Source organism: Lissotriton vulgaris, chromosome 3_2, assembly GCF_964263255.1.
Source record: "Lissotriton vulgaris chromosome 3_2, aLisVul1.2, whole genome shotgun sequence".
Taxonomy (NCBI): Eukaryota; Metazoa; Chordata; class Amphibia; order Caudata; family Salamandridae; genus Lissotriton; species Lissotriton vulgaris.
In genome coordinates, this window is record NC_141690.1 from 312307161 (window position 1) to 312333152 (window position 25992).

At 44.3% G+C, this 25992-nt stretch overlaps 1 protein-coding gene across 2 annotated transcripts in view; it reads right to left on the reverse strand.

Annotated features, from left to right (window-relative positions):
* The window catches only part of CTNNA2 (catenin alpha 2), a 1094935-nt gene that overhangs the window by 122557 nt on the left and 946386 nt on the right, over positions 1–25992 (reverse strand). The window contains exon 11 of one of the 2 annotated variants that reach the window (XM_086964426.1): positions 6618–6764. The exons of the other annotated variant lie outside the window; for it this stretch is intronic. Within the exon in view, the coding sequence (XP_086820552.1) occupies positions 6618–6764 (147 nt within the window). The remainder of the gene's footprint in view (positions 1–6617; positions 6765–25992) is intronic. 2 annotated transcript variants of the gene reach the window in all.

Sequence of the window (25992 nt, forward strand, 5' to 3'; positions counted from 1 at the left end):
ATTGCCTTCAGCCACGCCACCGGACTCCACTGGACGGACCACAGCTGCGTCCACTTCAGCTTCGGAAGGACCACGGTCCACCACCACCAGCAACAGGTTGCACGCAGGAGCTGGAACAAGATCACAGCCAACCAGCTCGCGACCTCCCTGAGCATGAACCCCCCCACCAGCACAACAAACCCTAGCCAGGCGGCCACCAACCTCATGAAGTGGAACAGCGACTGCGCAGACGAGCTCGCCCCCCTGAGGACCCCGCCCAGCAGACCCGGTAGCAAGAAAGCCCCATGGTTCACCGACGAACTCAAGAGCTCCAAGAAGAACTGCCGAGCCCTCGAGAGAACCTGGCGCAGAGACCCAACACCGGACAACATGACTGCCCTCAAGCTCGCCACCCGAAAACACCACCAACTCATCCACGCCACCAAGAAAACTGCATTCAAGGAACGACTGGACAACAACGCACACAACAGCAAGGAACTCTTCAACATCGTCAAAGAGCTCTCCAACCCCAATGCCGAAAACAACGACATCACCCCTTCGCAAGACCTCTTCAACTCCCTCGCCTCCTACTTCCACAACAAGATCGCGGACATACACAACAGCTTCAGCACTCAACCGACCAACGCCACGACCGAACCACCGCCCCCCACCACCACCCTCCGCGCCTGGACACCGATCAGCACCGAAGACACCGTCCGCACGATGAACTCCATCCACTCCGGATCTCCGACCGACCCCTGCCCTCACCACGTCTTCAACAAGGCCGACGCTGTCATCGCATCCCACCTGCGGGACATCATCAACACCTCCTTCGACGCCGCTACCTTCCCGGAGAGCTGGAAGCACGCCGAACTCAGCGCCCTACTCAAGAAGCCATCGGCCGACCCCACCGACCTCAAGAACTACCGCCCCATCTCGCTGCTCCCGTTTCCTGAAAAAGTCATCGAGAAGACCGTCAACAAGCAGCTGGCCGCCTTCCTCGAGACGAACGGATCCCTCGACCCCTCGCAGTCTGGCTTCCGGGCCAACCACAGAACCGAGACCGCCCTGATCGCAGCCACCGATGACATTCGAGCGCTGCTCGACAACGGAGAAACAGCGGCCCTCATCCTCCTCGACCTCTCCGCGGCCTTCGACACTTATTGCCACCGTACCCTAGTGCAACGCCTCAGCAACGTCGGAGTCCAGGAGAAGGCACTGGAGTGGATCATCTCCTTCCTCGCCGGAAGGACACAGAGAGTCCGCCTCCCTCCGTTCAGATCTGAAGCCACCGAAGTCATCTGCGGCGTTTCTCAAGGCTCCTCGCCCAGTCCAACCCTCTTCAACGTCTACATGAGCCCCCTCGCAGACATCGCACGCCAGCACAACCTCAACATCATCTCCTACGCCGACGACACCCAGCTGATCCTCTCCCTCACCAATGACCCCGCCACCGCCGGAGCCAACCTTCACGAAGGAATGAAAGAGGTAGCCGAATGGATGAAGAACAGCTGCCTGAAACTGAACTCGGACAAGACGGAAGTCCTCATCCTGGGATCCTCACCCGCCGCTTGGGACGACTCCTGGTGGCCCCCCGCCCTAGGCAGCGCACCCAGACCACGCACGCAACCTGGGCTTCATCCTGGACTCCTCCCTCTCCATGACCAGACAAGTCAACGCCGTCTCCTCGTCGTGCTTCAACATCTCCCTCTACGCAGGAACCACCGCCAAACTCCAGAAGAGACTCCAGCGGATCCAGAACGCCTCAGCACGACTCATCCTGGACATCCCCCGTTGCAGCCACATCTCCGGACACCTGAGAGACCTGCACTGGCTCCCGGTCAACAAGAGAATCACCTTCCGTCTCCTCACCCACGCACACAAAGCCCTACACAACCAAGGCCCAGGATACCTCAACAGCCGCCTCAACTTCTACGCTCTCAAACGCCAGCTTCGATCAACCAGCCATGCCCTCGCCGCCGTCCCCCGCATCCAAAGAGCCACCACAGGGGGACGGTCCTTCTCCTACCTCGCCGCCAAGACATGGCACTCACTCCCCACCCACCTCCGCCTGACCCAGGACCACCTCGCCTTCAGGAAGCAACTCAAGACCTGGCTGTTCGAGCAGTAACGGACCCCCCTCCCCCAGCGCCTTGAGACCCTCTGGGTGAGTAGTGCGCTTTATAAATGCGATGATTGATTGATTGAAGGTCAAAAAGAGGACAATGCCAGAGTGTTCATTGTTATAATAACTCTCAAAAGTTCTACCAATCAAGCTGCAGCACACATTGAGGTTTTCTAGTGTCTGTCTTCTGGCATCCCAAATGAAAACTGCTTAAAACATATTGAAACATCGTAAAGGTTAACAGATATGGAGGAAGTGCCTCTTTAGTAGATTTTAGAAGAATAGAAAGAATATCTCAACAGTAACTCGCTATGAAGGAATGGATTTCACACCCCTCTGCCTGAGTCACAGGGCTCTTAGACAGTGGCTGCTCCTCCGCTAATATCGGGGAGCATCCCCCCGCTGCTTTTCAGCAGTGTAAGGAAAACAACATGATGATAACTCAATGTTATTATCATTTTATGTTTTCCTGTTGCGGGCGCAACAGCTTGGCCAGGGGAGGGCCGGGCGGGGCGGGGCTTCTCTGCTGTCAGAGCAGGGGAGGGAGGAGTGGTTTTCACTGCCTAAGTGTGAATGAATGATTGGCCCGCCGTCTCGGGATGCCCAAACATTCATATACACTTAGCATGTTCTCCAACCAGGCTGCATTACAGATTGGGTGGGGAACATGCCCAGGCTCTCAGTCCCTGTCTGAGTGCCGAACTCCGATGCTCAGACCAATCCTGGGTGCTTCCTGCTCCGCGTTGTGGCCAGAGGGATGAGTAGGAGAGACGATACGATGAGGACGCAGCAAGGAAGACGTCGCAAGGAGGTACATTTAATTTTATTTTTTATTTACCCCCACATCTCTGCCTTGACTTACTGCCCCAGATCCGTGCCTGCTGCGAAAGCTCTCAGTGCCACTCTGCCTGACTCACAGGGCTCCCAGTGTCAGTCTGCCTGACTCACAGGGCTCCCAGTGTCAGTCTGCCTGACTCACAGGGCTATCAGTGTCACTCTGCCTAACTTACAGGGCTCTCAGTGTCACTTCACCTGATTCACGGGGCTCTCAGTGATACTCTGCCTAAATGAAGAGCTCTCAGTGCCACTCTGCCTGACTCACAGGGCTCCCAGTGTCAGTCTGCCTGACTCACAGGGATATCAGTGTAACTCTGCCTGACCCACAGGGCTCCCAGTGTCAGTCTGCCTGACTCACAGGGCTATCAGTGTCACTCTGCCTGATTCACGGGGCTCTCAGTGGTACTCTGCCTAAATAACAGGGCTCTCAGTGCCACTCTGCCTCACTCACAGGGCTCCCAGTGTCAGTCTGCCTGACTCACAGGGCTCCCAGTGTAACTCTGCCTGACTTACAGGGCTCTCAGTGTCACTGTGCCTGACTCACTGGGCTCCCAGTGTCAGTCTGCCTGACTCACAGGGCTATCAGTGTCACTGTGCCTGACTCACAGGGCTATCAGTGTCACTTCACCTGATTTGCAGGGCACTCAGTGATACTCTGCCTAAATCACAGGGCTCTCAGTGTCACTGTGCCTGACTCACTGGGCTCCCAGTGTCAGTCTGCCTGACTCACAGGGCTCCCAGTGTAACTCTGCCTGACTTACAGGGCTCTCAGTGTCACTGTGCCTGACTCACTGGGCTCCCAGTGTCAGTCTGCCTGACTCACAGGGCTATCAGTGTCACTGTGCCTGACTCACAGGGCTATCAGTGTCACTTCACCTGATTTGCAGGGCACTCAGTGATACTCTGCCTAAATCACAGGGCTCTCAGTGTCACTGTGCCTGACTCACTGGGCTCCCAGTGTCAGTCTGCCTGACTCACAGGGCTCCCAGTGTAACTCTGCCTGACTTACAGGGCTCTCAGTGTCACTGTGCCTGACTCACTGGGCTCCCAGTGTCAGTCTGCCTGACTCACAGGGCTATCAGTGTCACTGTGCCTGACTCACAGGGCTATCAGTGTCACTTCACCTGATTTGCAGGGCACTCAGTGATACTCTGCCTAAATCACAGGGCTCTCAGTGTCACTGTGCCTGACCCACAGGGCTCCCAGTGTCACTCTGCTTGACTTACAGGGCTTTCAGTGTCACTTCACCTGATTCAGGGGGCTCTCAGTGATACTCTGCCTAAATCAAGGACTCTCATGCTTATGGAGCCCATTAGACTCACCCTGAATACTTAATATGTGTTTTCTCCCTTTTACCCTCTGCTTGTAACTGGTCTCATGATACTGTATACTTTGTATTAGGTTACAAATAAGTACATAAATAAACAGAAGGGTGGAATTTATGTCAGCTCTTCCCACGATTGGCCTCCATTAAGTTCTAACATTTAAATATTCATTTTGATTTATTTGTAGGTGTATACATGTAGAGTGACGGAAGTAGCTACCAGCACCTTCTGCAATGCTGGGTGATCGCCTAACCAAAGCATGTGTGGATACCTGAAGTTTGTTTGGCTGTTTCTTGGATTCTCCATTGAGAATACAAATGTGAATCAGTGTCTGGCTTGGAATTCCCAGCAAATCCTGATGCTAGCAAGCTGGTGTTGGTGCATTGCAAATCTACTGAGCCAATGCTTAAAGTAAAATGCACAATAAAAACGTTTTATTGAGTCCAACCAAAGTACATAATCTTTCACATGAATGATGCACAATTAATCTTAGGTGGCTGTTACCTCGCAGGTTAATTTTGAACTTTTCAGAAAGTGCTTGGGGCAAGTCTAAGAGTGTGGATGCATCAGCAATCAATCGCGAAGGCACCTGAAATAGCTCACCATTAGGCCATTTAAAAAGCGAGTTGATCTGACCTTCAAGAATCATCTCATTGTCCTCTCCTGGTTTACCATAAGCAAAGATCAGTCTTGGCAACTGACTGCTCCAAAATGTGCTCGGAACACTAACAAAAAAATGAAACAGCAAGTCCTACACATTTATCAGAGATTTCAGAAGCTATCATCTGCAGATTAATATGGCTCACATGAAAGACCTGTTAATGCAATGTTAGACAGAATATTTGAGATATCTGAGCAGATGTAAAGCACAGGCAAGCAATGTTAAGATGTAAACATGCACAGGTATATTCATAATATGCATTGCTTGAATTCCTAACTCTGGACAGTTTTGTCTCAAAATCCCTATCCATTTAATAACAGGGGGACTTTAGGCTCAAAAACATTCTTTCATCAATCACTCTGAATAACACCGCAGGGAAAGGTGATTTTTTTTATTCTTTGATGTATGTGAACTGCATTATTGCCTTTTAGTACCTCTAGCCGTAATGTGACAAGTCCCAAGTAGGAGAGGCAAAGGGTGATAAGTAACAAGAACACTGCATGCCTTGGAGTCCCCTGGAGGCTGACACCTTGGCATCACCCTCTTGTGCCCTTTTGTACAATATCTTTGACACTTTGGCAGCTTTAATAGGTACCCAGGAGGCAGAACACAGAGAGAATATATCTCTGCAAACCATCTTGTCTTTCCAAAATGCTGAGCGATGTAGCACACCGCAGCAGTGACTTTGCTCTGCTCACTCAGAGCAGAGCAACTTTCATGCTTTCTTTCCCAAGAGGAATCCCAAAATAGGACTAGAATGAAACATTATTAGTACACATAAGAAATACAGTGTAAATTATAATGAGTTATCATCCCATGCCAAAAGAAAAATACACGCAAAAAGAAAGTGTTATGGAAAATGATGAGATCTAGACAAATAAAACACAGCAAACCACATATTACACAACCACATGCAATACAGTTGTACTGGTGTCGCGAAACCGTGATTTCCAGTTGACACTTTAACAAATGGCATCCACTAGATCCAGTTGCTGGAGTATGGATTTTTAGTATTATGAATTACTATGTAGATTATAGTTGATTCCAGTTTAAAATGTCAATGTTTTATTATAGCCTTTAGCCCACCGTAGCTGTCTATACAGTCCATTAAAGGACCGCTCCAGCATTAAAGGGAGCAGGAGTTTAATGCCAGTACAGCCCAGCTACTGTGGGCGATAAGACTATTAGAACTTTCCACTCTTTAGAGGACAGAATGTTCTAACAAATAAAACACAGGCCTCGCGGAGCATGAGGGGATTGAAATACCCTTCTGGATCTGTGAGGTCTTTGTTCACAGCAACAGCTGTGAATGACAACATTGGAATGTTGGAGCTCCAGGCTTCTACCGCCATTAGAAGCCTGGAGCACTTAATTTTCTTTCAATGGAACTCCCAACATTCCAATGCTCTAATTGTGGTTAATTGTGTCTATTACTTTTAGTTAGTATTTTGTTATACTAGTAATCTAGTCCCCTCTCATTCAGTGTGACGTTCAATGTTGTAAAATAGATCTGCTGCAACTCAATGTAGTAGAGGCCATTTCTAAATGGGCAACTTCGATTTCTGGCAGAATGAAAAGAATTCTGAAATGATCTAAAGTGTTGGTTGGTCTACGCACATTATTTTACTATCACACGTACCCCGCAAAGAAAATGTAAACACAGTATTAAAGAGATGAGAAGGCTACTCACCATGGAGGAATCTCTGCTTCCATTCCCAAAGAGAGCTCCCTCGGCACAGGTGGGTAGTAGGTCCAGAGACAGCTGACTATCCCTGCCTCCAGCTATGACATCACCTGCTACCTCATAAAAGGTAGTGAAAGTGCTCTGCACTGCTGTCTGATTTCCGAAAGATACAGAAAAGAGAAAGAGTGAGAGAGCAGGAGAGAGCATTGGACCCTTTTTCATAGGGGAAGAGAATCATGCCTGAGTTAAAGGGCATTAAACTTAGGAAGGGTAACAGAAACTCTTTAAAAAGAAGAAGAGTCTAAGATTTCCATTCCTCTGGCTTAAAATCCCCAACACATCTTGAGATATCAACACACAAAAGACCATGTAGATATTAATATTCTTGTTACACAATTTAAAATATGGGCTTGTGGACATCTAGTGCGTGCATTCTGCAGCGTGGTCGTTTTCCTGCTTCAAAATATTGGTATATAGATCTAGCGATTGTTATGAGAAGAGCAGCGGCCAACCCGAATGCCTGACGCTCAAGAGCTGTCAGACCTAAGGACAGAGCACGTTCACCTTTTATCAGGTAGGAGGTGATGTCATTGCTTATGGCAGGGCCTGCCAACTGCCCCACAAACTGATGGGGATATAACCCAAAGGTGCTAATAGATGCACAAGGAGGATCTTTAAAGCCATAGCACACATTTAAAGGTGAAAATATGGTGCATTGTTATATGAATTATGGAAATAAAAGTCAATTGGTTACCATGAAATAATTACATTGATCCATAGGTTTGCATGTATTGCCTGGGTCAAGGTTTTGTATCCATATTTCAATTACATGAGTTTACTTATGAACCAACACACAATACCATTTTAAGATCATTGGCACACACATTAGTAAGTGAGCATGCTTTGTCAAAAGCAAACATGTTGAAGAATATATTTCAATAATTGTTCATCTGCTTCTATCGACATTTTCTGCCATAAAAACAGGGCATTTCTATGGGTGTAAGGAACAACTATGTATTTCTGTGTTTTACCTCTGTCAAAAAATTCAATAAAATCATTTTGAACTAAAAAGATTTGTATATTATGAAGGATTATTAAATCTTTCCTTAAGGGTTCCCTCCATGCACATTTATATCTGTTGATTAATAAGGGCTTTTAAAGGAATTTAAAAATGACATGACTATTCACAAAATAGCAATGTATAATATTCCCTGAGCTCTCAAAGGTGGCTTTGGCTAGAATGTGTGCTCATCCTTACTCAACTATGTTTGCCTCCTTTTAGAGATACTGTAGACCTCAGATTACGATACTTAACCCTGTGTAGTCTTTCGTGCAATCACATATCACTCCTTCTAATTAAACCAAAGAACATATTCAAGGTTCTCCATTACTTTTGAAATGTAGATGCGTTTTGGGATATCAGGGTGGTAGATGCTGACCATATCACATGCAAAAGGAAAACACAATAAACAACAGATGCACATAAAATTGATGATTGATTAGTGCCCAGAATATTCTTCACCAGTTTTTCTTATTATCTGATTCCTATTTCCTAGAAAAGTTGCATGTCACTCATGGCAAGTTGTATCATCAATAACATCACAGATAACATTCTGAAATGCCATCATTGATGACAACACTGTGCAAGGTGAGGGCATGATTTATAGTTATTTCAGTTCAATTTATTTTCGCGTTGAGTTTTGAACATTAAATTCTAACTAACATTTTGACCTATCTATAAAGTAACTTTAACTTTTTTTTTAATCCAGTACCCTTGATACTTCAAGCGATTCAAATACCCCTTAAATGTGAGAGGATAAGTATTGGTGCCTGCCTAGGAGCATACGTGCCTACAGGTTCTAAATATTATATAGTATTTACAACTGGATATAAGTGCATTTTTTATGTCAAGGTCGTTCTTAACTATACCTAACTCTATATCTAAACAAAAAGACATGCGCTAAATCCTTTAACTGTGGAGAGTTTAAATAAAGTGAATCTATATGCAGCCAAGACCACCCCACCCCCGTACACACACACACACACACACACAATGCCACAAGCCAAAATAAACACCAGAATTCCCTTAACAGGCTGAAAATAGTATATATAAACTCTCTGCGACAAAGAAAGTGCAGTCCACTAAGCTCCATATTGCCTACACTCAATACACATACATATACATGTCCAGCTCAATAATATTTTTACTTTTGAAACAGGGGGCTGGATCATAAACATTTTGGACTGATGATATTTCACTTCCTTGGTGGAAAGCTAAGCCAGTGCTTGCTGCAAACACCTTTTACCTCAATATTATGAAAACCTGATTCTGAAGCTGATAATGTGTGACTAGAACATTTCTGCCCAATTGATTTGTGGAATTTTATTTTGTTGGTGATATACTATTTTGCTTTTTAGGCTGCTGTGCTTCTTGATGCATTATTGCATTGTGATGTTATTGAGTTTTGCCTTGGTTTTTGTGTTGCATTCTGTTTTTCCTTTTTTGTTTTGTTGTGCCCTGTTATGTTTTCATTTAGTTGTTATGTTGCGTTGTCCATGCTATTGTTATGTTCTGTTGTTTACTTTAAATATGTCAACAAATGCTGCCAAATTTCCAGCCAAAAGCAGCACATTACTGTAAGGTTACCACGGCATCCCACCGTTTACCACAACCAATGTTGATAATATAGCACTGTTCCCACTCCTCAACTATTTAAGACACCAGTCAGTCAAAACTGTGGCAGTGACTGAACCTAAAGGGAGGGTTTGCCGTGCTCTTTTATTTGAGACACCCCTCTGGACTTACATCTGGCAAAATCTATAATATTAGAAACTTTCACATAAGCAATGATCTTATTTTTTTTATATATTCATTTATTTATATATGAATTATTACTCATGGTGTGTTTCATATTTCCAAACACATAAAGAAGCAAATTCACACCCTTTGTTTACAAGTTTCAGAACACAACATATTTTTATGTTTACTTTGACCAAAATGTAACGAAACTTGATAAACACGGCAAATGTTTTGTCATATATAAAATGATTTGCTTTCCTTGATGTAGCAGACTGATATTAATGTCAAATTATGAATCTGAAAGACCATTAAAAATGTTTTGAAATCTTCAGGATGTAAAGAAGACCGTAGTAGACTTAAAAGCGCGTAATCAAGTGGAAACTCCGAGGACAGGTCATATGCAATTAGATTTAGCTCAGTTTGATTACATATAATGAAATACTTAATATATAGTGAAGTTGAGTGGAAGAGAAACATATTTTCTCTCAATTTAAAGAAAACCAAACAAATCTTTTTCACGCATTCTGCATGGACTTAACCCCTTGTGTGCTTGTGACGGAACCGCTCCGTCACAAGCCACGGGTGAGCTGTACTTGTGACGGAACGGTTCCGTCACGGCCCGCTCGGCGCGCCTGCGCGGCGCGTTCCATTGAGCGGGCCCGTTCGTGACGGAACAGTTCTGTCACAAGCACAGTTCACCCGCGAGCCGTGACGGAGCGGTTCCGTCACAATCACGTGACCACTGCGGGGCCGCCCTACCCCCTTACCGCTGCGACGGAATAGCCGCCGCAGCGAAGGGGTTAAAAAGGAGAACAACTTGTACACTGTAATGCATCACGTTTTATGAAACAGTTCCAGAGTTCAATCCTTTCAATTAAATATAATTTTAAAATAACACCCATAAGCAACAAGGATTGCAAATTCCATTTGCCGTTTGAATACTTTATTTCGGTCAATAGACCATAAAAATGCAAGTGCAATAAAATCTTACAATGCATTACATTAATGTAACCGTTGTTAAAATACAGATTTAAGTAACCCAGGAATATCCTTAATTAATATAAAATTACCCGCCACAGTTCATGGACCCTCACGACAGCATATAACAACAACCCTAAGAACTGAATCTACTGTAATGCGCCCTATTAAAACGTTCTTAAAACTGAGTGTTTGATTCTCCCTCAAAGTTTAAAAAAAGATAATCCTGATAATAGTGTTGAACCTTTGACAATTGGACAGTGGTCTTTGGACCCTTTATAACCATCTTAAACATAAAATGGTTACAATGTGTCCAAACGACTCTGATTAAAAATCCTGTCCATTAGGTTGCTTAATCCTGATTGAACTGGTGCATCTATGATCCATCTTAATTAAAACCCACTAGGGAGGGGAAAATCATTGGGCTTGGTTGGGGAATGTGAGGTCTTGAAAAGTACATATACCCTACTGATGACAAGTGAGATGTAAAACATAAACCATTGGCAGGCTAGTTATTAGCTGGTTTCGAATAGCGCTGCGTGACCACCTCACATCTCCAACTAAAGTTTCTCAGAGGTTGGTACCCTCCTATTTGTTCAAAAATGAGTGTAGGAGGAGTGACCCACACCTAAATTGTAAATGTAGCTGCCTTGTTAATGCGGGCTCTGTCTCATTTATGAAACACTCCAAATTATATTGGTCTTTAATTTTCATAAAGGATACTGTTGGAGAGCCTAATACTGAGCTCTCCTGTGGGTGAGCATGTTTTCCTTCTCCATACCTCCTAGCCAGTTCCTTCCTTGATTGTTGCGGGACACAATATTTCTGGGTCACTCCATATACTAATTCTTCCTATACTATAGAGTGTATTCCTAATGTATGCGAGCAAACAATTTTCCCTGCCCCTGAAAGACCCATTATCTGTTTAAGCTCAGATATGTAAGCTACCAATTCCCGGGTCACCCATATGCGTTGCCAGAAGGTTAGCGGTCTGAGACCTAATTCCTCTGTGATCAATCTCACACCAAGAGCCAAACACAGAGGAACGAGTGGGGTGCTAATAGGAAGTCCAAATAGTAGCCTGATGAAGTTAATCACAATTATAGTTATGTTTTTTGTAGGTCTATGCCCCCAGAGTTCAGCCCCATACACAGCTGTGCCCCTAATTTGCACTTTATAGACCTCAGTGAACGGGGCGACGGGTTTGCAAAAAGAATTCCTAAATACCTTGGCCAGCCCCCCTCCCCCCATTTGACTTTGCTAACTTAAGGCTTGTTTTATCAATTTGTGATGTCCAATCGTTTTTTTTCCGTTAGGATAACCCCATAATATTCAAACACAAATACACTCTCAAGTGGGGCGCCATTCAGACAGGAATTAGGGGTGTGTCGTGCATGCTGGATTGAAACCATATATTTGGTGTTCTGAGTATTGATCTCCAACCCTCTATTATTGCAAAAAGCACCACATTTAGTAGGGATCCTCTGAATACCCATTGGTGACTTAGAGAGCAGGAGTGTGTCATCAGCAAGCATCATTGTTGGTATTTTATTTTATGCTATCTTCTAGGCATCAATGTCCTTGTCCTCATAAAATGTGTTAACCAGTGCATTGATATATAGACAAAACAATGTAAGGGCTAGCACACATCACTGTCTGACTCCTCTGTTTACTACGAGAGGCGCAGTGAGTTCACCATGCTTCCCGAATCTAATTTGAGCATAGGTGGCTTTGTGCAATCTCCTGATCATAGGGACCCCAATGTCACTTAGATCAGGCCATAGCTTGTCCCTGGGTACCAGGTCGAAAGCAGTTTTTAGATCGACAAACATTAAATAAAGAACGTATCCCTCTAGAATCACGGTTTTCCGGTTCAAGTGTGATCAACGGTGGAGGTGTTTATCTCTGAAACCAGCTTGAAAGGGACTCCGGATTTGTGATCGTCCATCCAATAAGTGCCAATAGTAGCCGGGCAAAGATTTTCTGTGTTCTATCAATTAAGCTAATAGGTCTATAATTAGCAGGTAGTAGTGGGGAGCCCTTCTTATAGACTGGAAGAATTTCAGCACCAGCCTAGGTTGTGGGGATTGACATACCCTGCAGTACTGCATTAAATAAAGCCCACAAATATGGACCCCAGATTAACGGTTCTGAGCGGCAGAGATCCCCCGGTATTTTATCTAGCCCTGGTGCTTTTACTTAGGGCACTTAGTATTTCTTTCAGGGTTATCTCTATAATCTCCCAGGGTGCATTCTGCTGTGGGCTTTTTACTGTGCTTAAGTTGGTTCCTTCGGCCTCACAGGTGGTATATAAGACCTGGTAATAACCTTTCCAGGTTTCTGCAACAATATTAGGCGTGTGAGCCGATTTACCTTCACTACAGCCTGTGTTGACTATATTCCGAAAGACCTTCAAGTCATTAACTGATAGGGCCATTCTCAAGGAGTCCCATTAATTCAGCTCCCAAGTGCAATGTATTCCCTATATAGAGCCAGCTTTGATTTAATTTCCAGCAATGCTGATTTGGCCTCTCGACATTTACCAGCAAACCAGGATTGCAGGGAATTTCTTTTTCCACTGGGATGTCCTATTGGGAAAAATAAATCAGCCAGTTTGGAAGTCAATACTTTGTGGATCTCTGCAACACCTGATATAGAGGTAATAACACATTTCACTGATATAAACTTATTCACATCCTGTAGGGCCAAAGTAATAGCCTTATATTGGGAAGCCATCTTGCTAGGGGATTGTTGCATTGCCGGCCAACATATTTTTCTCCTGTTATTAGTAAGTGATAGTCTTTCATCTAGGTATGTGTTAGACCTGGCACCTTTGGCGTGGTTTCCCCTGTCTTTATGCCTTTGCCTCCTGTATTTTTGACGCTTGACAATTTCGTTTTTGCTGCTTTAGATGCGTTGGGCACTTTGCCACTGCTGATCAGTGTCAAAGTGCAAGTGCTCCCTGTGTAAATTGTTATTGTAATTGGTTATCCATGATTGGCAGTGCACTGAGTTTGCCTGGGCTGGTGATCCAAATGCTACTAGTGGACCTGCAGCACTGATTGTGCCACCCACATGAGTAGCCCTAAATGGTGTCTCAAGCCTGCCACCGCAGTGCCTGTGTGCAGTCTGTGAACTGCCATGTCCTACTGGTCTGTGTCCCCACTGACCAGGCCTAACCCTTCCCTTTCTGTGCACATTAGTCACCCCAATGGAAGGCCCAAGGTATCCCCTTGGGCAGGGTGCAGTGTATGTGAAAGGTAGAGCATGTACTAGCGCAGGTGAAATGCTCTGGTAGTGAATGGCAGCCATTTTAGTTTTTCACTACTGTATGGCTACATTGCCCATAGGCTATCATGGGGAATGTTGGCTACAGTGGCTACCCGCATATCAAGGTAGCACATAAAAGTCTGGTATCCCTGAAATCAGAATTTAATAACACATCTTTTAGGAAAGGTGGTTTTTAAATCCTGTGTTTGAGAACAGAACTTTTAGAAAGTTGCTGTTCCCTTGTCCAACCTTTCTGTGTGCCTTGGCCTGTTTGTGAATTGACTGTCTGGTTTGTGAGTGGCAGGGGCTGGGTGGCTCCCAGAGGCTGAGTGGGCCATCCCTGGGCTGAATAGCTCCATCTGCATCTAGAGTGGTGGGAGGGGGTAGCACCTGGACCTGAATAGGGCTGTGCCTGCCTTCCACAATGCTGGCTCCACTTCCTGCTGGGCGGCTGACGACCCTGCCCCTCTCTCTGAAAGGAAAGGAGAGGCCAGGAAAACAAAGTGCTCAAGGAGCACCCAGAACTGGTTCAGACTGGGCTCAGAGGGAACAAAGACTATTAGGGGTATAAGTACAGGACCCAGACCACTGAACTTTAGATCATCCTGGAATCAAGAAAGGAACCTCTGCCAAGGAGAAAGCTGAAACTGAAGAAGGAAAACTGTCCTGCTGTTGCTCTGCTGGACTGACCTGCTGTTGCTTTTCTGCCTAGGAGAGAGTAAGGACTTTGCTTTGTGCTGTGTTCCCTTGCCTGAAGGAATCTCCAAGGGCCTGAGAAGAGCTGGCTCCCTGTTAAGAAGTCCCAGGAACAAAAAGACACCCCCAGCTTCCCTCAACTCTGCTGAGAGAGTTCTGTCCTTCCTGGAGTGTAATGTAATGTAATGTAATGTATGTGTTCTTGTAAAGCGCACTGCTGCCCTGAGGCGTCGTGGCGCTGTAGACCGCTGGGGAACCCGTCCTGGCTATCCCTGTGAGATGGTCCCTACTGGGTATCTCCAAGGTGAAACCAGGCATCCCCGGCGAATGTGGGGGGCCGTTGTAGAGATGAGGCAAGCTAATGCCCAGAGTTGCCGAGTGTGATCCCTGGTTAGAGTAGGCACCGAGGCGAGAATTATTGAGTCCACTGACCCTGGTCCACGACCCTGCCGCGTGCTTGGCCCATGTGTGGTGCCTCTGGAAGTTGTAGCTGTAAACCAAGATTTAAAGAACTTTCTGCAAAGTTTATCGCATCGCTCGCTTACGGAGCGCATCCCCGTCAGTGCAAGAAAATTCCCGCCGAGATCGTCGCAGCGCCTGTTGTCGCTGCCAGAGTCATCGCATCCTTCATTTGCCGGACGCATCAGTCCAGTCCGGGGAGGTACCATTGCTGCGAGTATCGTCACAGAGCCTGTCGTCACTGGGTGAGTTCGCCACACCGCTTGCTTGCGGACCGCATCACGTCGCTGCAAGGGTCGTCGCAGAGCCATTACATCGAGGGGCCACGAGAGGAGAAGATCACGGCTGAGCCGCGCATCGTCGTCGCATCGGAGATCGTCGCTGCCCCGGAGATCGTCGCATCGTACTTTTGCGAGCCGCTTCCACCGGAACCTGTGCACCGGAATCCATGCAAGGTATCGCATCCCTCCCCATACAGACCGGAGTCACCGCAACAAACCCGCTGCGTCCAGCGGGGTTGTTGCATTGACTCCCAGGGTCTCAGGAGTGACGCATCGCTTGCTTTTCAACGCTACAGCTTTCATTGGAACTTTTGTCGCATCTAAAGGTATTGTTGGCTAAAACGTGACACAACTGTGAATTAATTTTAACGCAACCTTAAGAACTCTTTTTGCAACCATATTCTTGAACTGTGTATGTTGGATTTTTGTTGTTTTGGTCTTGTGTAGTTTAGATTAAATACCTGTATTTTTCTAAACTGTTGTGGAGTCAGTTTGTGGTGTTTTCACTGTGTTACTGTGAGTGTTTGTACAAATACTTTACACATTGCCTTCGATATGCCTTGACTGGTCGTGCCAAGCTACCCATAGGGTGAGCAGAGGTTATTTAAGAGTGTTTTCTCCGTACCCTGACTAGACGCAAGGGTTCCTATTTGGACAGTGGTACCTACCTCTGCCAACTAGCGACCCCCAGTTCTAACAGTATGTTTCTATGAAAGAACTATTTCAAGAAACCGGTAGCTCCAACATCAATGTGTTATGGTCACTTGCATACCATGCATGGGCTGAGCAGAGCTCTGCGTAGTTCCACTGAGTTTTTTTTTTTAACTCCATGGAAATCCGCGGAGCACCACTATGCATACTCCGCCCAGGCTTAGTGCAGAGGCAGGACAGCAAAGTCAATGACCCTATGCAACATCCTGGTTTCTACCAGGATGTAATCTATTGTAGAAGAGTGGCCAACTCTGTTAAAGGTATGCTTCCTCGGGGATTCTGATTTTGTGCACCTGTTACACACCCTTAATGAGTGGTTTAGAGTGAATGCTTTAATCAGGGGGGCTAGTGGGGCACATGCCTTAATAGGTGGAATATTCGGCTTGGGAACATCCCAAAGCATATCTACTTCGCAAACAGCTCCACCATTGGGTTTGACCAAGAGCTCAAATTGGCAATTAAAATCACCTCCTATCACCATAAAGGTGCCATTCACTATAACGGACATAAAAGAAGCCAGTTGGTCCAAGGTCGAAAAGTCATGTCCTGTCCTCACGGGTCTAGAACAGACATTGATCAATGCTATTTTGAACTTAGGAGTAAAGGTGAGTAGGATGCACAAGATATCATTGGGGAACAACTCCATCTGCTTGGCCGGGCATCCCAGGTGTGTACCTACCCATATACAAAGACCACCTTGTGATGGCACCCATTGTGAAGGATGCAAATCCCATCCGTGATATATCCTCCCTGTCTCAGGATATTGTGTTGTTCTACGAAAGACCCCCAGTCAGCGGAATCCAATTTGCTGTTTAGACAAGCAATGTTCCAGGAGAGTACCCTCAGCGTGGTCGGCGGTCTATCTTTATCTTGGTTTCCAGGAAGAGTATCGATATTTGGGGACAATGTCACTCTCTGAGGGTCACTTGGGCTCCTCCCCCGACAACATTATTGCTCACTACTGGATTGAAAAAGGTTAACTTGAGGCCTTGGGCCTTCAGACTTTCCTATGCTGTTACCCTGGGCCGAAATCATAGGGGTTTTGATGGATAAGTCAGGCTGGTTAACGTTACATTACTGATTCTTAACCGTTAGCCCTTCCCTATACCCCCCTTGTCCCTTACTCTGATTCAGTTTGCATCTTTGTTCTTTCATCCCCCTCCCCATGGATACTCTTTAGGTTACACAGCCACGTGTTGGTGTTTACCCTCACCGTGTGGCTCCCTTCAAGGTTTTTTGCCTGATCAGACTTGTGTTGTTCTATTAGTTAGTCTACCTCCTCCAGGACACCTAACCTGTTGGATGTAGGTAGATAGAACAGCTGGGGTCTGGGTAACTGGTACATAGGTCCAATTTTCTGATGGTTTGGGTTCCGCATGCCCTGCACTGGACTACTATATGCCCTGATTGATGTTATTTGAAGGGGTTTATAGAAGTAACGAAGGGGGAGGGACCTTATCTCTGTGCCCAAGTCCTGGTTGAAATAGTTTGTGTGCAAGACTCTGTGGACAGTCATTAGATTTCTAAAATTGATCACAACACAGTCCCCTTGGATGTCTTCAGGTCTATTTCCTACCCAGCTAACCCTGCTGGTCATGAGAATCTCCCCTGCTTTTTTGTAAGCAAACTGCCTGTGTCTGACCAGCCAAAACAAATATTTATTGATTAACTTATGCTGGGTTTCCCTCTGGTTTATTTTAATCTGGGGTACACCTGCTAATACGAGGACATATGGAGATGAGGCAGGGGGTAGGTTTATGGTAGGAAACTATCCCAACAGCCCTGCCCTTTCTGCTGTTCTTATTCCCTTCCACCTCCATACGGCTCATAGGGTCACATGTTTGAATGCTATTGCTCATTGGAGCCAATTTGGAATGTGCCAAGCCAACTGTCATATCCACACAGTTACCACTAAGCGTATCAGTGTTAGGGGTATAATTTTGAGCTCATGGTGAGTCTTGGTTAGGTACAGACATTAAATTGGGATTGACTGTCTGACAACTTGCATTAGTCCCCCCTACTGTGGCCATCGGGCCGTTTGCTACACCTTAGCCCGCTTTTCACAAAGTTCAACTAGGCGCGCTAGGAGGGGGTGAGTTTTTTTTTACGATGGATCTAATCTGTTCCTCTAAGCCCACCAGTAGATTTGATGCCCATAAGTGATGTTCACGGTCCACTAGTATGCTATCACTATGGCCAGAGTTTAGCTTGTCAGAGGAAGAGATGTTCTTAGGAGTTTCATCGTTAAACTTCTTTCCTTTGGCCGCTGCCCAAGGGCCTGCGATCTTAAACCCTTTCTGCAGATACTCTTTAGGGGCGGCTCCAGCCCAAATAAATATTTCCTGTTGGATCAAAGATGACTTAGGCTCTAAGACAGCAACCACTGGACGGGGGGCAGAGCCTGCCGAACAACGGGGGTCTGGGGTTAGGGACGGCCATCTTTCAGTGAGTTCAATTTCAGTTGCCACTAATCCTACTGCCCTCTGTAACATTCTATCAATCAATGTAGGAGGCAGAGAGAAGGTAAGTGGCTGGGCCTGCGGCTGCGGCTTGTCGTGGTAGACCTGCTTCCCCATGATTGCTTAATATTACCAAAGGGAGCCCATCTATACTGTGTAACAGAAGCACAACCGGAGTAAGGAGGAAAGGTGTAGGGATATGCAATGTGCAGCATTAAAACCAAAAGCCACATAAAATGCTTCACTGACCGAAGAATTCACCCGCCACTGCAGGGGCAGCCAAGCTGGATCTTAGGCGGCCTCAGAGTTTGTTTGTTTTTTGCCGATGAAAGGGACGAGGCCCAGCTCAGCCCTGCCTTGGCCAGCCATTGATGGGTGCAGATGGGCCCGCCCTTGGCCTAGGCATTACCTGCGCTGCAGGAGTCGCATTGATGCCCTGTGGCATTGGGGAGTAGCTGGCTCCACCTTCAAATGTTAGGGCTGCAGAAGCAGTGAAAGGCGCATCGAGGGCTGACTCTGCCCGATTCAAATGATTGCAAATTTTTCAAAAGACTCATCATTGATGTCTTCCAAATGAAAATAGCAAAATGCTTTTCTGGACTGCATTTCTACAAACGTTCTCAATGATTAATAAACCAAAGTTAAACAAAGATATGCACATTTCATCGAAACAAATCAAAGATGGTCTCATAGACCAATCTTTGTGTTCTCACAGTACTTTCACAAGGAAGATTCTAATATAACGTATTTCTAAACTTTGCCAATTTTTTTGGGATTAGGTAGATTCCAAGTAACTCTCCTCATGAGGCAGCTTCAGCTGTCTGTTGGCAGAGCCATTGTTTCAATACATAACATAGTTTTAGATTGTAATTAGGGTGAGCCCAGTGCTCATGACTGGAAGTCTGTGTTGTCTATCTCAGCTATTTTCTCTTAATTCACTGGTCTTCCTCCCTCGTCTTCTGTTTGTCGTGCCACTGCCAGGGGCCATTTAGGTCTCATGGTGACTGCTGGCTTGAGGGGCTCTTTTTTCCAAGGACTCAAAGGCAGTGTATGTGTTTCTTTGATTTCTCTCCAGTTCTTCCTCTTCCCCATGCACTCTTATTTAATTACCCTTACCTGCTCTCAGACGCTCACATCCTGCAACCAGTTTTCATGTTTTTATTTGCATTTTCTTAAACTTTTATTTTGTTTTTACTTTTAATTTACCATACCAAAATGGCTATCTGCCAGGTTGGAATGATACATTAAAAATTCCAAAATGGCAGTTGGTCAGGCACATGATTATGCCATAGCACAAGTGCGCACAGACATCACAATGCATGTGCATTCCTACATTATAATGCAAGGGCATGCTTTGATCATGATGAACCTGTGCACTTGCATTGCAATGCATGTGTATGCATGGCTCTTCTTTCATAGAAAATGTATTTCAAGATGGCCTGCTGTGCATCTGTCTTATTATGAATGTATCTTGACTCATATGTTCACATGCATTGTGATGCCCTGGTAGTCATGTTCCTCTGTCAATACCAATAGGACAGCATTAGCATAGCCAGTAACTTGTTCTTTAAACGGCCAAGCCTTTTTGTCTTTGCCAATGTTTTAAATTGCAAATGCCTTCATGCAATTTCAACCAATGAACCAGCTTTATTCCAGAACGAAAGAGTATTCAATTATCGTCTTACTTTCAAAAGATGTTGACAATGTTAGTGGTCTCACATCTATTCACAGGAGCGTCAATTAATATTTCTTCCAGTTTTGCCTGTTCCCAAAGGATTCATGTAACATTATAGTTCACAATATTTTTACACAGCTTTATTCCTTTTTTAAAACATTACAATTTATATAAAAATCTGATAGTTTAAAGAATTTTAGAGGACACGAGCAAAGTAAATCAAACAAGTCCTGCTCAATTGCAGACACATACAATACCTACCTAGTACATTATACTCAATGTCTTCCAGCAACTATTGCAGTGTGTGTCTGCACCATACATTTAATGTAATTTCCACTATTCATCTCATCAAACCCTTTTGCTATCAACTTGTTAAGAATACAAAATCCTGCCTTTGTTGTTTTAAAAATAAAGAAATATATTTATCATTAAATATACATTTCTAATAAAGACAACACATCATAATCTCTCGAAGTTAGTTGGAGTCAAGTGCTTGTATAGCAGCAGCAGCTCTGTGCTGAGGAATTGAGCCTACCCTCCTGATCTTCGTCGGTGATTCTATAACATGTATCATTGGGTATATAGCGACACAGGGAGAAATGTAAGCTGTTGCCCTGCATAGTTGGCAATGTATCATTAAATGTGTTTTCTCTAAATGTACTACATTTCCTTCAACATTACCTGTAAAAAGTAAATGTATTAAAGTGTGAATAATGAATTTTGTATTATGAATCACTGATGACAATTATGTATTTTTTGAAGAAACTTTTAAGCTGAAAATAATGAAATGAAAAGAAGTACTAAATGAAACAATAATTTAAATAAAAAGAAAATGAGAAAGTTAAATGATTCTGTCATTGGATTTTGGTTGTGCCCATGTCTGAATTTAGAGGTCAAATCCCGTAAGAAAATAGAGAGGTCACGAGGGAGCTGTTTCATAGTGTTTGCTGTTTTTTTCCCCTCTTCTCCCTGACCTGAAAGTAATTATATTAGAGGGGTCCCATAATTCTTACTTACTATTCACGGTTCTTGTAACTGTGGGATTCCATTACCCATGGGTGTGGTTTAAGTCAAATTTTGACATTTGGATTGGACCTATATATGTATGTTTCTTGTATGTTTTATTTTGTTGTGTGTTAGGTTGGGTGAGTAACAATTTGTTTTTCTCTTAAATTATTGTTCCATGCACTGTCAGTCATGCTGTGTCTGTACTTTCTTGCACTGGGGTGTAGAAAGATTCTACTCTTGTTTCTTATTTGTTAAAGATTTCCTCTGCGTGCACCACTGGAACTATGGAGGGTCTCAAAACTTTTGGGTTTACAGATGATGATTTTACTGCGCTAATAAGAAGGGCTCTGACAAGTGACAGTGTAACTCCCTTACAGCCTAGTGAAAATGGTGAATGGAATAACTTACTCATATGAGAAAAAAACTGAAGCGTTATGAATCACATGCCCACTATATGCTCCAGTATTTAAGGTCAGGGGTAATACCATCTGGCTTGAGAGTACGGAATGTCCCAGCATTATTTGTGGAAGTCCGTAAGTTCCTGGAGCGGTGGTCACTTATTGCGAACCGCTGCTCCAGGGACAGGATGATCCTGATAATAGAAACAGCCAGGGAAATGATGGAAGCCCTGAGTAAGGAAATTACATAATTGGAGGAAAAACTAAACACCTCAACGGATATATTTGACTAATAAAAAAACAGAAAAGTCAAAAAAGGATATTAGGTGGTACACTCAAGAGAGGCCCTATTCGTACCTTAACTCCACCTACTATCAAGAATCAAATCACAATCAGGGTCAGCAAGGTTGTACAAACAATCTATCGTAGGAGAATTTTAAATTTCTCCGATACATTTTCATCAGATTCGGATAATGATGTTGCCTAAGAGATGAATGAGCCACAATATGACACTCACCCTTACCGGGGCAGACAAATGGGAGTGTTAAGCACAGGAGGTATCTACCATAAGCTGTTATGTTTTAAAATTTTCGAGAATTTTTGGGGAAAATTATATATAACCCTGATGAAGGTGGTCTGACCATATGATCCACCGAAACGCGTCGCATAACAAAAGGAGGATTGTGCTTTATATTGATTTATATTGATTAGAAAATAATTCTGACGTTACTGCTGAATTTAATTTTCTGTCTATACCTCCTTTTTTACTAATAGGAATTCATTGTTTCCTTTCTTTTAATGGTCTACCCCGTCTTCTTAATTATTGTTGAATTATTATGTTTTAACATTGCATTGTGTAATAAATTGTTCAGGTTTTTTCATAAGTTCGTTTGTGTTTTGCCTCATGAGTACAGTATTTTGTTAGTCTATATGTTTCTATTTTAGCTGTTTGCTAAACGCTTTGTCATCCTAATAAGGTGTCCCAAAGGGATTTTTTTCTGCTCTTGGCACCCCATCCCTTTGGTTGTGGGGTCCCTCTCTCTTTTACTAGACAGACAAATGGGACAAGAACCCTTTCGAGGCAACCTCCTTTTTTATCGAGGGGTCAGTATCGAGGGAGGAATAAGAGATGGGCACCAGACAGGGGAGAGCCACAACAGATGGCCCCTCAACATCAGCAGCCATATTTGAAAACCAGGAATCATCAGTACTGGTGGTAGATGTTGTAGACAGGGGAGATCAGGAAAGAACGGATGTTCTACCCATTTTTAACTTGTCATCACTAAACTTAAACTTAGAAGGACGCTCAGTTGTTAGTCGGGGTCTGTCATTTGTCCCCAGTACCCGGCCAAACTTGTTCAAGTTACATGAGGATCTGTTTTCTTTCTTTAGAAAAGTAAGATTCAACATTTTTTCCAGGATCGACCGATGGAAAGTGAGGAGGTAAACCAGTCCAAATGTGAGCCCCCATCTCAATTTACACCAACTTTAGAGATGGTGGGCCCAGAAGTTCATATTTTTTAACAGAATGTTTTGAAAGAAATTGCCAGGGTTATTAAACATCTCCCCTTGGTGCAAAATAATCTGTCACCCACAGAAAACAAAGCACTACAGAACATCAACTCAAATAAAGACCTGATTATAAAACCCTGTGATGAGTAAGCTCGAATATGATGACAAGATTGAAAAAATGTTGGCTGTACCACAGCATTACAAAAAATCTCAATCGAGAGAATTGTCTAAGTTGAGAGACATTATTGAAGAGACAAAAGTGAGAGCATTAGAGCGAGGTGACATCTGCCAGCAGGAGTACAATTTTTTAAATAAATCTTGTCCCAAAATCCCAGCATTATATGGTCTTCCTAAGACGCACAAAGATGTATTAAATTCACCTATGCGTCCTGTTATATCAACCATAGGCTCAAGTACGGAGCCACTGTCAAGGTATATTGACTCATATTTGTGTCCTCTAACCCAGACATACGCTTCATTTATTCGCGATACTGGAGATATCATTGGCAAACTTGAAGGAATGCAATTCAACCCTAACACTGAAATATTAGTAACGCTTGACATCGAGGCGCTGTACACTAACATCCCTCAATGTCAAGCATTACAGGCAGTGGCAGCCCTTTTACAAAGGACCCCACGAGATAGACCAGATGGCTTTTTGCTTGAATGTTTGGAAATATTTCTTATGAATAATTTCTTCGAGTTTAATGGGTTTTTACACCAACAGATCAAGGGCATCAGAATGGGGGCTTCCTGTGCTGCTAGTGTCGCAAATATTTACAAGGGAGAGTGGGAGAGGTGAAATGTTTTCAATGAGGCGGCTCTGTTTTTTGACAATGTCGGAACGTGGAGTTGCTTCATGGACAACATCTTCTTTATTTGGAAAGGAGACAGTGACTCCCTTGAAGAGTATGTCCTGTGGCTAAATGCAAGCGACCCGAATCGAAGTTGGCATTTTCTTCTACTAGCCATTAGGGCCTGCTGCCTTTTCCCGGGTCACATGACTAGGTATAGTTGACAGTAGTCTTTGTGTATTCCTCCAAGACAGCATCACAAAGGGTGTTGGCAGGATGGGCCATCTTTGAATCAACAAGGGAGGAGAGGAGCTCTCACCTAACACACTTGCACTTCAAAGGAACCGGGTCAGCTAACACACAAAGGAGTAAACACTAGCCTATTGTCCCCCCAGACAGACTGAGACCAGGGCACAGAATCAGGAAATTCCAGACTCCTCTGTAGGTATGAACTCCAGAGGCTTTTTACACTTTAAAGTGGGCACCAGGTAAAGTGGGCACCAGGTAAAAATATTGGGCGCTCAGACCCACACTTCAGATCACGTCTGGATCTGTGGAAGTCTAAGGAGAAAAACTGCTCTACTGTCCTGCTCCTCTGCTGCAAACAGATCAGCCCTGCAGCCCTACTGCCTGAATAAGAAATATCAGGGCTGCACCTTTAACCCAGCACCCCTAGAGTGACTTCAAGGGCTAGTTTGTTTGCCTCCTGATCAGAGTCCTTGGGACAAAATCGGCTTCAACCATCTTGAATCCTGCACCGGACCTCTGCCTGCTGTGAGCCCTAAAGTGGTGCCTCTCCAGTCAGGCACAATTGAAAGTGGGGATAATGTTGCCCTGATACCCCAGCTGTGGTCCCATTAGAACCTATGCAGTGCAATTCAACCCAATGCAGCCCTGACTGCTCCTCATCTGAGAGTAACGCAGCTCACAACGTAGCCCTCACAGCTTCTAATCAGAACTGACAAAGCATTATGAATGACCGTACATTGCTTCCCTTTGAAGTGCTGCTGTGTGGCACAATGCCCCACATGAAGGGCATAAGGTACAATGCCCAATGGGTCTAACCTGGATCCTGTATCTGGCCACTCTCCATTGCTGTGGGCCTGAACCTGCGACTTTGTTCCAGACAGGCACAACCAGATAACTACAGTTGCCGCTTTGTGCTTTAAGCACTATTCTTTATCTAAAACTTTAAATTGCAAATTTCTGGTTCTACTTATTGCATTTTTATTGTTTTAGTGGCAAATCATTTATTTAAATTCAATCTATTTTCATAAATTACTGTAGGATATTTTGTGAGAGGTGTTTTCCCCTTTTTACTGTTTGTGTAATGCATAAATACTCTACACATTAGCTTTAAGTTAAGCCTGACTGATTGTATGCCAAACTGCCATATAATTAAGCAATGGTTACATTGGTGACTTTCCTGGCCCCCCCTTGGGGCATTGTGGCTGTTGCCTAAGAAGGGCTCACACCCTCCTCAACCAACAACCCCATTTCTCATCCTTGTCCTCATAAAGGGGCTCAGCAAGGGAAGTCAACAGTCTGGGGAAACACCACACAAAAGATTGTAATCCCAGTACGTTATTTACATAATTAGATAAATAGATTAAACCATATGCAGTTGGCAAAATGGTTGTCAAATGTAAAGCTTTTCTAATACTAGTCACAATTGATTGGGGAAAAAAACAACCCATGCTGCTCTTAAGTAACCAACCCTTACCTGTGTGTTTAATTTAGCAATAGTGACAGAGAATTACTCCCCTCCATGCTTTAATCCCCTTAAAGTTGATTGACTTGCATGCAAGCTATTGCACTACGATTATTACATTGTTCTGTATTACTGGGACACTATGATTTAGGTTCTGGGGTTTCAATTTTGGAAATATTGAAATCTGGTACATACAATCTACTTGGATTTTTTATCAACACAGGCTCCATCTCCCAGATCATAAAAGTTTAAGGAAAGTCATTAAATGGGCATGCGTTTCCCCGTTACATACACGTATTTAACGCCTAGTCAGTTAGGAAAAACCTATCTATGTGTCTGTGTGGACTACAAACCCTTTCTGTTTGTAACGCCTGATTAGTGTTCCAGTCAAATATGTGGGAGCTCCTTTGATGTCAATGAACTTCACAAGCCTCATGCTCCCAAGCCCAAACAAAAAACCAATAATGAATCCCTTGATCGATAAACAGCTCACACGAGCAAAAATGTAGTGTCCTCATTATTGCTTTAACTGTGCAGAAAAATGCAGACTTATTAAACCTTTAATGAAAATGTGTAGTGATGTTTATTGGGTGCAGTCATACAATGACAAATGTGTGGCCTTAGTGTGA